This window comes from Oryzias latipes, chromosome 6 (assembly GCF_002234675.1).
Source record: "Oryzias latipes chromosome 6, ASM223467v1".
NCBI lineage: Eukaryota > Metazoa > Chordata > Actinopteri > Beloniformes > Adrianichthyidae > Oryzias > Oryzias latipes.
In genome coordinates this window covers 16,364,221-16,377,196 of record NC_019864.2, presented here as the reverse complement: position 1 = coordinate 16,377,196, position 12,976 = coordinate 16,364,221, and the positions used below count along the sequence as shown (strand labels likewise).

The following is a 12,976-nucleotide window of genomic DNA, read 5'->3' as shown; positions in this document are numbered from 1 at the left end:
TAATTCCTTATTTTTTCTTTGCAATAGCCTACTTAGTTGGTTTAATGTTGCAGGCTTTATCGAATTCAACATAGGGTGGCTAACTACAGGATTTTATGTTTTTTCCTTTTTGTGAATGGAATGAGGGAGGGGGGGGGTTGTTATTAAGTAAAATGTAGCATACTTATGCAAAACTTTAAGTCAGTTACAGAGCCCTGGACATGACATTCAAAAATGAATAGTACATTTTTCTCTCAAGTAAATAATTTCTGGCCACACTTTAGTATCTTGTGTGCACAAATTCGTATTTTTTTGGCAATTTGTGCACACAAATTAGGGGGCATCAATGTGGCCACAAAAGAACACAAAATACTCATTTGCACACTCAAAATACTGATTTATACCCACAAAGTAAGTCAAGTAACTTGTACCCTCAAAATACTATTTTGTGCCCTTCAAAAACTAACTTCTGCGCATAAAATTCTAATTTGTACAGACCCCCGGAAATGACACAAAAAAATTAATAATTAACTGTGTTTTCTTCAAATAAATGATTTGTGGCCACATTTTTGTATTTTGTTCACCAACAAATTTACATTTTGAAATGTTAGTTTGCATGCAAGAAATACTAAATTGTGGCCCCAAATTGCTAACTGGTGCACACAAAATACAAATTTGTGACAACAAAATATTAATTTAAGGGAAGATTTTTTATAATGGCAAGTTCAGTGGCTAAAGTCTTCGATGATAAAATTCAAAAGCACTTGCTTTCTTTCTTTATCTCAATACTTTTTTTTATGATATGTGATATCTGTACAATAGCTGTATAGAAGGTATGTATGCATTGATAATTATCCTCTCTCCTCTTGACTTTTGTTCTAAACGATGCTTATAAATAAAGCTTTTATTTAAAAAAAAACTAGCCTGATGCAGGTGGAGGGCGGACCAAGTTGGTCAAAAGACAGGAGGAGGAGCAATCTCCGAGACAACCTGGTTGTCAGAGAGCTGCTGATGTTCTCACGGTGACAGGCAGCAGACCTGTCCGAAGTGAAGCTCCACCACAAGCCGCTGAGCCCTGCCTGGCCAGCTACCAACCTTCGTCTCTGCAGCAGGGAACTTGAGCTCAGCTAGCTAACCTCTCCTTTATCAACCAAACGGCTTTTCTGGATAAACCAACCTAACAACAACTACAGTGCCCTTTCTTTTGAAATAACATCAGAAATGTCCATACTGCCATTCACCCCCCCGATCGTTAAGAGCCTCCTAGGATGGAAGAAAGGAGAACAGAACGGACAGGAGGAAAAATGGTGCGAAAAGGCTGTCAAAAGTCTCGTGAAGAAGTTGAAAAGGACGGGACAAGTGGACGAGCTGGAAAAAGCTATCACAACACAGAATATGAACACTAAATGCTTGACCATACCCAGGTAAAGGCGGACTTCTTGACCAGAAGAGGTTTGAACTGAAGGCTAAACTTGCAAGCTACGTTTGTTGACAGCTAATGTTAGCAAACTAGCTAGCTAACCAATATCATTTTCATTAGCAGTTGCGTTATTAAAGCCGGTTTTGTCACATAAAAAACTATTATTTTAGGGTGCAAACATGTAATAAACGTTTATGTTTTATTCATCATGATTGCATTACTATAACAGTAAACGTTAACTTCTATTTGTATGATGTGCAAGATTTTAAGTGAAACTCAGTCAGTGAGCATGATCTGTCATTACATTACATTAAATACTTCACACGTGATGCAATGTAATTAGTTACTATTTAATGTTTCTCCCGAGTACAAACAGTTGCTTAACATGTCAAAGCAAGTTTCACCTGATACTAGAGCATCCGAAGTCCACCCTCTACCATTAATATCAGCTTGGAGCATGTAAAGGCTGTGATGCATCTTGGGAAAGTTGTGTTGAACTTTGTTGGGGATCCCCTTTTGGGATTCTAAACTAATATTTGATCAGCTTACAGCTTGAACAGGCTCAAGTGTCATTCCTTTAGTTTGAATGAATTGCTCATATATGGGTTTTCCTTGTTAAATAAAATTGTGGAAACCACGAGTCTGGTGGATCCAAATTGAATTCATATAGGAAGGTAAAACTTTTTCTTCTTTTGAATGGATCTCATCATTTGTAGACCTAGTGATCTACCACCCTGAGTGTTCTCCAGATCTCCAAACCTGCTGATCAGCTCTATCAGATGTCTCCACATTCTGACTGAATGGACACACTTGGTTCAGGTAATCAGCAGTAAGCAGTGCGGGGAGAGCTGGAAAACTGTCACGTTGGTAGATCTTGAGGACTAAGAATGAACAGCCCTGATCTATGTGATTCTGCATCTAAAAATGAACTTTAACATTTAAATAAAATAGTATTGAAATGATCTTACTAAAAATATTATCAGTAAGGTCTATGCTTTCTTTGAATGAACCCTTTTTACATTTTCTTTATCAGTACCAGTAAAAAGGAAGCTAATGCATGTTCTTTTACAGTCTTTGCATGTTTTGTCCCCCCTCAATTTTTTTTCCCAGCGAGAAAATGTTATTTTGCTGGTAAAAAGGACATTTGAGAAGAAAGAAAACAGTTCTGTAGAAAATGTGTTTAAACTAAATTAAAACTTTTAGTCAGTTTCCAGGAATGTGCTTAGGGCTTTATGCAGGGTGTGGACTTGTGTTTGAATCCAGAATCCGTCTTAGTAAGTTCAGAGTCAGCCAGCAGAATAAGAGCTGTATTGTTATCACTAATTTGTTGTATTTTCATCACTTTAATGTTTCCCGGAAAACAGAGGGCCTCTCGTTTTAAGTAGGCAAATGTTTATGTGACAAAAATGGATTTAGCAAGCAGGAAATAGTGCTGTAGCAAGATTCACTTATGACTACCTCACCTGGTTTTAGTCATTATTTGCTATTGTTGTTGTGGTTGTTTTTGAAGGAAAGACTTTCAAATGGACTTGTTATCACAGCCCATGAATTTTATGCAACAAAAACTGCCTAACTGTGCTGGAATGCTAATGAACATCAGGATTCCTTTCTCTTTTCTGCTGAATAATAAGATTGTGTTAGAAACGCTTTGTCAGTGACAAACAGGGGCAGGGCACCGGCCAGGGAACGTTCAGCAGAGTTAGAGGAACGCTGACCTCAGCTTACCCTGTAAACCATCTCTGCAGGAGGAGGTCCTGAAAACTAAGCCTGAACTATTTAGCTGTGTTCAGTGGCGTCTGGAAAGATTTTTATTTTTTTAAATATTAGATTGAAATGGTTGGTTGGAGGTGGTTCTGTTTATTACTATTTAAGCCGACATGCAAAACTTTACAAAGTGAGGCACTGGTCACAGAGAATGTTATACATGCTGAATATAACACGCAAAGAAGGATTTCAGCTTTGGCGTTATTTGGGATTTCTCCACTAATGTATTTTTTTCTTTCGTTTTTGAGGCTGAAAAAATTATTGCAATGGTATTACACATCAAGAGAAAACACCATGATCACAGCAACCGCTAAACATTAAAAAAATGATCAAAGGATAGGCATCTAATACTAAAAATGTAATTCAAATGTTTTTTTTTTTTTCTGATCATGTTCTCTTTTACCTTCCAAGAAAGATGGATTCAGTTTTATTGCCAATAAAAAAGCCAATCAAACAATGTTAAACAGGTTAAATTGGAAAAAAAAAGACAGAGTTGTTATAGTACCTTTTATTTTATCATAACTTATTTGTGTTTCAGGTCTTTAGACGGACGCCTGCAGGTCTCCCATAGAAAAGGTCTCCCTCATGTCATCTACTGCCGCCTGTGGCGCTGGCCCGACCTGCAGTCTCATCACGAACTGCGGGCTGTGGACCACTGTGAATTTGCTTTTAACACAAAGAAAGATGAAGTGTGTGTCAACCCCTACCATTACCAAAGGGTGGAGACCCCAAGTGAGTGGTACTGATTGCTATGTGGTGCATATTGTTGGATGCATTTGAGGTGCTAATCCTATCCTTTTTGTGTCTGCAGTTTTGCCTCCTATCTTAGTTCCACGCCACACAGATATTTCTACTGACTTCCCACAATTGGATGACTGCAGCCCATCCATTCCTGAAAATACAAATATCTCCACTAACACAGAGCCTCAGAATAACTATATTCCAGGTTAGACACATTTCAACCTTTTTTTGTAATGTATTTTTTTAACACAAAATCTTATTGTCAGATCATTTTTAACTTGTGACAATTTGGTCCTCAAGGCAAAATCTCTATTTTTCCCAGAAACTCCCCCGCCTGGATATATGAGTGAGGATGGGGAAACAAATGATCACCAAGTCAACCTCAACATGGACACTGGTGAGCCTCATGGTGGGACGTCCAGAAAAAGCTTCTTCCTATATCTTGCAACTCCTGGCGTTTCTTGTTGCTGCTCTTTTTGCAGGTTCACCCAGCATGTCGCCCAATCCTGTGTTTCCAATGAACAGTAATCTCAGTGAGTAAAAACAAAATAATCTGCATTTCATAGTGGTTTTAGGCCTCTGTTTTGGTCCTTTTATCCTAAAAGACTGCTCTACTATGCAAAACAATGGATTTTTATTTAAAATGTATCTTGACGCGGTTGCCTAATTTTTCTTTTATTTTTTCGGACTAAGAAAGACAAAAAGTATCCTTAAATTGCTCAATCTAATATCGTAAATGGTGTATACTTATATAGCGCTTTTCTACCTACAAAGCCCAAAGCGCTTTACAGTCACAGACCCATTCACACATTCAAACACACATTCACACACTGGTGGCGGCTCCGGTGCCGGACACTGGCGCCAACCTACCACCAGAAGCAAGGTGGGGTTCAGTGTCTTGCCCAAGGACACTTCGACTCATGGGCATGCTAGGAGGGAATCGAAACTGCAATCTTACGAACATGGGTCGACCACCCTACCGCTGCACCATGGCCGCCCACATTCCTAAGTCATCAATCAACATCAGCACCTGGATGTGTAAAAATCCAAAATCTTGGACATGTTTTCAGTTTGTGACTTTACACTGAAAAAGTTTGGCCTGAAAGGATTTTACCTCGACAGAAAACCTAAAATCCCTCTTTTATCTGTACCAATCCAGATTTACAGCCAGTGACCTACTGTGAATCAGCTTTCTGGTGCTCCATCTCCTACTATGAGCTGAACCAGCGTGTTGGAGAGACCTTCCACGCTTCTCAGCCTTCCCTCACAGTAGACGGATTCACAGACCCGTCCAACTCTGAACGCTTCTGTCTGGGCTTGTTGTCCAATGTGAACCGCAACTCTGCAGTAGAGCTCACACGCAGACACATAGGTACCCATACTGTGAGGACATAACCTCTGACTTCATATGAATTTTTTGTGTGTTTTTTTTTTTTGTATTTGGGTTTCATATTATCTGCAGCTTGTGTGATGAGGTACACTTGTTTCTGTATGCTTTCCAGGACGAGGTGTGAGGCTGTACTACATTGGGGGGGAGGTATTTGCAGAGTGTCTGAGTGACAGTGCCATCTTTGTTCAAAGTCCAAACTGCAACCAGCACTACAGTTGGCACCCTGCCACTGTGTGCAAAATCCCACCAGGTTAGTGCAAAATCCTCTTACATTAATCACAAATAGCAAAGCTGGATTCAGTATTTTTTTCTCTATCAAAAAGTCTAATTTGATTTTTTTTTTTTAGGTTGTAACCTTAAGATTTTCAACAACCAGGAGTTTGCTGCCCTCCTCGCCCAGTCGGTCAACCAGGGCTTTGAGGCAGTCTACCAGCTCACCAGGATGTGTACTATTCGAATGAGTTTTGTTAAAGGTTGGGGTGCCGAGTACAGGTAAATATTTTCAACTTGTTGCCATCGACCCGATGGAAAAGTACTGCGGAAAAAGCTGTTTAAAGTAACTTTTAAAAACACAAGAACTTATTAAGAACCCCAACAATACAATGTTCATTTGACTTTAAGATTAATCTGTAAACGTTGAATAGATAAAAGAATGAACCAACCAGAAAATCAAGCTTAAGTTCTTTGCTTTTAAAAAAAGAATCAAACCTGAATTTCTATTGTTGTGTATATCAGTGTAGGACAAATCCATATTCCCCCTCTACATTGGGTTGCAGACATCTGTGGTGTTAACTGTTAGTGACCTTCATTACATTCTCAAAAAGAAAATGTCCAAATAAAGACTAAAGTTTGTTTGCTCAAGGTACTCGTTTTAGCTGTTTACAATGATTGCATGCAAACATATTATAATTATTGTCCCACCAATTCCTGCATTCCTTGTGGTGATATATATATTACATTTTGCATCGTACAAAAATGGTTCTTCAGCTTGAGATGGTAACAGAGGAGAACGCAGGAGACATAAAGTGCTGTGAAGAGATTGACATCGGATGGTGAACATATCTGAGACTCTCTTTCCTAGAGGGGGTTCCCCGCTGAATGTCTCATCTAGTCATACGTGTTGTATTTCTGGCACCAAACACCTTAGAGAAAAAACATCTCTGGACTTAAATGACTTCAGAAATAGCTGGTTGAGTTTGTAGCATTGGTGAAGGTACTTATCTACCGTAATTAAAACGACTAGCCCTTGTTTTACTGTAGTTACCTCATCAAATTATCTTGTAGGGAATTTACATTTGCAATAATGTTGTTTAGCACAAAGGTCGTCACATTAATATGTTTTTTTTCTTTATCTTGTAGACGTCAAACAGTGACCAGCACCCCCTGCTGGATAGAGCTACATCTTAATGGTCCTTTGCAGTGGCTGGACAAGGTTCTCACACAGATGGGCTCTCCCAGCATCCACTGCTCCAGTGTGTCTTAGGAAGAGGTCTATTCCCATCCACAATGGAAAGGTTGCATAGATTTTAGATGAGGTAGGGTTAGAAACTCCATTCATCAAAGCCACGATCTCCCATCCTGTGCTGATAGCTTTATTCACTTACGAAACACTGTGACATGGAATTTTACGATTATGTTAGGCCTTATATATGCTTTTGTTGCCAAACATTTGTTCTGTTTTCCAGTTTTTGGATTAAATGGGTTTTTAATCATACATTCAGAGATTAGACATGCCTTAAACCCAGATATCTGTCTACCTCTGTAGATTACCTTGCTTTTTGCTAGTCATTTTTGAGTTTTACTCAATTTTTTATTCGTTTCTCATCTGTCAAACCATAAAATACAATTTCATAAAACATGTGATTTTGTCACCAATTAGAATTTACCCAATAGTCTAAGTACAAAGTACTTCCATGATGATTTACGTAATGAATCAACGCATCATAGATGCATTTGATTTTTTTTTAATTGGTATTTTATCAATGTCAATATTCTATGAAAGAGAAAGCCTCATTATTTCTGTGAAAGAATATTTGTATGAAAACTATTTTCCTTGGTGAAATGTTTTATAATTTATTTTTTGCAAATTCTGCAAAAAATCTGTTTTTATTGACGTTTTCAAAAAAATTAAATATACAATTATTTATAGTCGGTAATTTAACATTGATGAACAGCTTAAAACAAGGGTCCTGACTCTTAGGCCCCTCCTTAACTTGGCCTTCTTAGGTATGCATGTTTGAGCCAGTTCAGCTAGTTTCAGAGTGAACCTCAGGATTAATGAAGTTTAATTTGTATTTATTATCTACAGAGTGCTTTGAAAAGGAATAAAATAGACATAGGAAACCTTAAATCAGAAAAACACTGACAATAGCTGACGTCTTCATTTTCTTTCTTTGATTTTGATTTTAATAACACTGAAGCCAACATAATTTGCCTCATTTATTGGTTCTATAGAAACTGCAAGACTGTTCAGCTTTTACTTCTTTGTAATTTTCAACTTTTTTACATAATATTGTGGGGATAAAGGTATAAAATAATTTGATGTTTTACTCCTGTCCTTTACTTGTAATGTCTTATAAGACCAAAAAAAAGAAACTGGTGAAAATAAATATAAGTAACAATTATAAGTTACAATCTTTAGTCCATACTCTGTAATGAAAGTCAAAGTTTATGTAAAAAGTATTTATTTTTAATCGCAGCTTTCTGATTTGGGCCTCTTTAATGAACCAACACAGTGGATTGAATCTTGACATTTTGTTCTTATTAAGGAGGTATGCTATGACAGGTGAAAGTTTTTTTCATCAAGAACAAACTTTCCTTATTTATCCCGAACAGTAAATCCTGCTTGTGGGTAAATGATGCACTTCCACAGAAATGTGTAGAAAAGCTTTAACTGTTGCTCTGATCTGCTTGTGCAATAAACACTGTGTGCTACTTATGCATTATCATAACATAAGGCATTGCTCACTGTCCTTGCTCTGATGCAAACATGTTAATCTCGCACTTTCAGTACCGAGTCATGCAATCTCTAATTGTATGTATTGCAAATACTCAATGCATTTGGTAGTTAGTAGATCTGTTCCTGATTAATCACAATCGGTTTCTCAATTCCAAGTCTAGACACTTTTTTTGTGACCACTGTTACAAAGTGAAATTTTATTAAATAAAATGCATTGTTAAGATGTTTACCATCACTAAAACAATAGTAACTCTTTGTCATGTATGCAGACGACTTTGTGATATTCATTAAGAAAAAAATGCAGACAAATGCAAAGCTTTTAGGAATAAGTTTGATATTTTTTGAGATGACACATTTTCAGTGAAGTTAACAAATCACCTAAATGTAGCAGTATAGTTTTATAGATTCACTCTAACACAGCATATTGGTTTACCTTTTGATTAGTTACTTCTGCAGTAATAACTTATGTAGTGAGACACTGTTTACATTAGTTATGCTGCACCCATTACAAAGATTTACATGATTTTAAGAACTTTCAGGATTTCCCTTTTAGATTTAAACAATTCAAAAGGTAAGGCCAATATATATGAAAAATTTGTGTCTACTATATCCAGATTAATGCATGAAGCTCAAACATTTGTATGACTTGCATTACTGTCATGTATTGAGGTTCACACAGAGCTCAAGCATTTTGTGGGACATTGAGAAGACAAGTTTAGAATCCACCCACTAGGACATGTTACTTCTCAATTACTTTTGAAGAGTCAAATGCTTTTAAATGCTAATAAGCTTACAGGATCAACTATAAGCATCATCTTATACGTGGGAATAGGGAATCAATAGGAACAGAATCTTGTGAAAGCTACAGGTCAGCAAGAAAGATCAAGAGAGACTTTTTTTTCCTTTGTTTTCTTAGCTTTCCTCCCCAGATGATAGTCCACCTATTTCATCTTCATCACCACCAATGGCCATCCAAAAGGCTTTTGCCACCTGAAATTGAGAAAAGGATTGTAAAAAAAAAAAAAAAAAAAAAAAAAAACCTCCAGATAAATTCTCTGATCTGTTAGACGTTGTTAGAAATTGAAAGATGATGACCTTCTCTGCATGAACTTTTCTTTGTTCATGTGGTAATGAAGACGCTTTATCTGCACAACAAAAATATAAATCAGATTAACCAAGCTTGAAATCTTGAAATTAAGTTGGACATTCAAATCATTGATGGAAAAAAAGAGCCAAAGAAGTTTTTTTCATTTCCCAATCACCTTTCATTTCCTTTAGTTTAGTGAACAGGCGCTCAAAGTTGTCCACATCTGCATCTCCAGCTGTGAGATTGGCAAGCTCCTGAATATCTAAATCCGTCATTGCATCTGTAAGGATTGGCAAAATAGGAATTATAAGTGTAACTTGTTGTCCTGACTGGATGTATATAATGCTCTGGGAAATTAGTTTGAAAAAACAAACATGGTTATTTACCTACAACAGTGTCCTGCTGTCCATCTGTGTTTACTCGGCTGTCTGTCTGGTTAGTCTCCTCATTAGAAGGAGGACTCTCTTCTGGTAAACTGGGGGGCTACCCCAGAAATAACATTACAGGATTGCATTAATTCCCCAAATCTATGCATATAAGTAATTAAGGAGTGATACATGTGTACATAGTTTGAAACAGCTAGTATAAAAAAAAGAGAAAGAATTAACACTCACTGAAGGATCCTGGCGGCTAAGTGGGTCGTTGTGTCTGGATGCCACCAAACTGCTCATTAAATTAAAACCCTGATTGTGTCCTGGAATGAAAAAGTATGAACTGTCACATTCTCTCCATCCTACAGACAAAACCATAACGGCATCCAAAAATACATCATCCAAAAATATATTACCATCTTTCATCTCCACACTTGACCACACATTAGCATTCAGAGCCTGAACTATTCTTTTAACTCCCGTGGATTCTGGAAAGTCATCTGAAAAGAAAAGAAAAACAAAACAAGTGTGTCAATATAAAACAAACTCAAATGGAACTCATTAACAATTGTAATTCTGCTGTTTGTCAACGTTACCATCTTCATCTGGAAGCTCCTGAGGATTAAGCTCTACAAGTTCAAACGCGTGAGCCAAACACCACTGCTGTGCTTCATGCCTGGTGACACCTACAACACGTTTTGTCCGTGAGATGGGATATAGCATTTACTCGAAGGATTTTTTTGTGTACCATTGATTTGATTTATTGGTTTATTTTAAACATTAATTTTAGACGGTAAGACAACAAAAAAAGAAAAAAAATCACACATATATCAAACTCATTTGAGATGTAAAGAATTTAAAACAGAAAACAGTGCTTATTGATCATCCTCAGAAAATGTTAAATATTTTATTCAAACAGAATTGACTAACCATCTTCACTGACTCTGTCACACACTAGAATGAGGACTTCAGGAGCAAGATCTGCTACCACTGATATCCAGGGGTTGAGCTTTTCTAAGCCACCCTTCTGTAAATGACAAACACAAATGTCTTTAATTTCATGATGATGTGATGATTAGCACGTGCAACTTAAATGTTTAGATTTTGAGATACATACCGTTTTACTATCGAAGTAAGCAATAAAAGCCTGCATAGACTGGGCAATTTCTGAGGACATTTGAGTGATTCTTGGTACAGTACACAGTCTGACATCTGCCGTATAATATTTGTTGTTGATGATCCAAGGATACCAGGCGACTGCTTCCCTTCGCTTTGTCGGCTCAGGTAAAGTCCTCGAATTAAGGATTTCTAAAACAAAACGCAGAGTTAGCAACAAAGTAAATGATGACAGCTAGCTTCTTCAACATTTTTGCAATATTGGCTATGCCAACACAAACATGCAAAAGCGTTTGACTCGACTGCCTACTCTAAAAATAAACAATAGCTCTAAAAGCGTAATATTCAAGCGAAGGCATTTATATCTGTCATCTACTGTGCTAAGGTAAGCTAGCTTCCTTTAATTTTGGGCTTCCTTCCAATCCTAAGAGTACTCACGTTTTACCAGCTCTTCTTCCTTAAAGTCACTATCAGAGCTAGTGATTAGGACACACGGAAGAGTCACATCAGTATTGTCTTCTGCCGCTGACATTTTGCAAAAACAAATGTAAATAGAAAAAGCTCGTCTAGCTTCCTGCTAACGCTAACAAATTTTGATAACCTTTCAACTCTGATTGTCAAGCTGCGTCACTTCCGGAACAACGTCACGACAAACCTGTATTCTACAAATGTTCCATTAAAAAAAGTCATTAGTATTGCCAGTTTGTTTAAAAAATGTATATAAATGATATATTATATTATATTTTTTAAATGTATTCTGTAAAGGTTCGATAAAAAACAGGAAAAACGGAAAGGAGAAAGGGAAAAAATAATGTAAATAATAGTAATCCATCTTTTCTGGTATTGCCGTTTTATTCTGGAAAGATGTTTTGTTGGGTCTTATATCAAAGAATATAAAAAAAGACTGGTTTGCTTTTAAATCTCTTGCTCATTATGGTCAAATTTCATATCCACAAATATAAATTCTATGGTCGAAAACCTTGTTTCATTGAATTCTTTTCGGAGATCAATTTGTGTTGCACTTGCAGTACACATTTTATGTATGTTTTTTCAGGTACAAGAGGATTTGAAGCAATCCAGAACTCATCTAGAGAAAATTCCTGACTCAGAGAAAACCACAGGACTAGCCCCAGACATGGGGGTTCACCAAGGGACACTTCGGGGTGAAGCAGCTTAGAGTTACAAAAGCAATGACAAAATCTATGGTTCACAGATACAGTGGAGTTTCTTGCTGATAATACATATTTTCTTTATTTGACAACATAAACAAGCTAAGGTGTATTTGAAAACAGTAAAAAAAAACTAAAAGGCAGGTACTGGTACTTCCATTCACTAAAGATTTGCAAATACCATGGTAAGGTTTCTTGTGTATTATAAAGTTCTACTGAGGCATCATGGATGCTGAAAAATAAACTTCCACAGGAAGTCTCTTGTGAAGAGTTTTTCAGATGTGCAACAAAAGAAAGATGACTGTTGGGTTAAAACAACCTGCAACTTCAGAACAATTCAAAAAGGAAAGAAAGACAAACAGACCTTCCAGCAATCTCGCCTAAAGAAAAGGGACTTTTTTGATCTATTTTATATAAATGTAACTGAAAACTAAGAGATAATGCAAGAAAAGATAGATTAACAGTCTTTATTGATGGAAAAGTCATATTTTTACATTGATTCATACATTTTGCAGCTGTACAGTAGTGTACAGTAGAGAGTACAGTAGTTAACGGACACTGTTTTTTGGAAATGTTCCAGGGTTAATTCAGGGAACACTTTTTTGTTTTTTATAGTATATTGTATAAATATTCTTTAACCTTTCAAAACTTGAGTGATGGACATGTCATATAATGTCAGACACAAAATATTGATTACTCGGATGTTAGTTAAGTGAATAACTTTTGTTTCACAATGCAAGAATGTTTTGAAAGAAGCTTTATGGGGCATCTTTGTTGTGATCTGTGCATTGGGGAAAACAACCCCTCCACAAAAGGATGGCACACCACAGAGAAGCCCCAATATCAGGCCAGGACTCAGAACGTCACCTGCACCTTAAAGTCAGAATGGAAAATCAAGAGAAATGGGGTCTGATACATTAGCTGTCCCCCAAGAACTATACTGTTTTGACATCTTTTCCCAAAAGACCAGGGTCCCATTC

The 12,976-nt window shown here is 36.9% G+C and overlaps 2 protein-coding genes across 2 annotated transcripts; one reads left to right on the top strand and one right to left on the bottom strand.

The window, feature by feature from the left end:
- The first annotated feature begins 905 nt into the window (after positions 1-905).
- On the top strand, positions 906-8,232 carry smad3 (SMAD family member 3). The gene is made up of 9 exons (XM_004069611.4): positions 906-1,403; positions 3,702-3,895; positions 3,975-4,109; positions 4,227-4,301; positions 4,387-4,437; positions 5,064-5,276; positions 5,407-5,544; positions 5,642-5,786; positions 6,654-8,232. The coding sequence occupies exons 1-9, from the start codon at positions 1,201-1,203 to the stop codon at positions 6,775-6,777; spliced, it is 1,278 nt and encodes a 425-aa protein (XP_004069659.1). The 5' UTR covers positions 906-1,200; the 3' UTR covers positions 6,778-8,232.
- Positions 7,962-11,450, bottom strand: aagab (alpha and gamma adaptin binding protein). The gene is made up of 10 exons (XM_004069610.4): positions 11,266-11,450; positions 10,829-11,019; positions 10,642-10,738; positions 10,308-10,397; positions 10,128-10,211; positions 9,955-10,034; positions 9,727-9,823; positions 9,516-9,620; positions 9,349-9,398; positions 7,962-9,243 (listed from the first exon to the last, which is right to left on the bottom strand). Exons 1-10 carry the CDS (start codon positions 11,357-11,359, stop codon positions 9,166-9,168), a joined length of 966 nt encoding a protein of 321 aa, XP_004069658.1. The 5' UTR covers positions 11,360-11,450; the 3' UTR covers positions 7,962-9,165.
- Between the last annotated feature and the right edge of the window lie 1,526 nt (positions 11,451-12,976).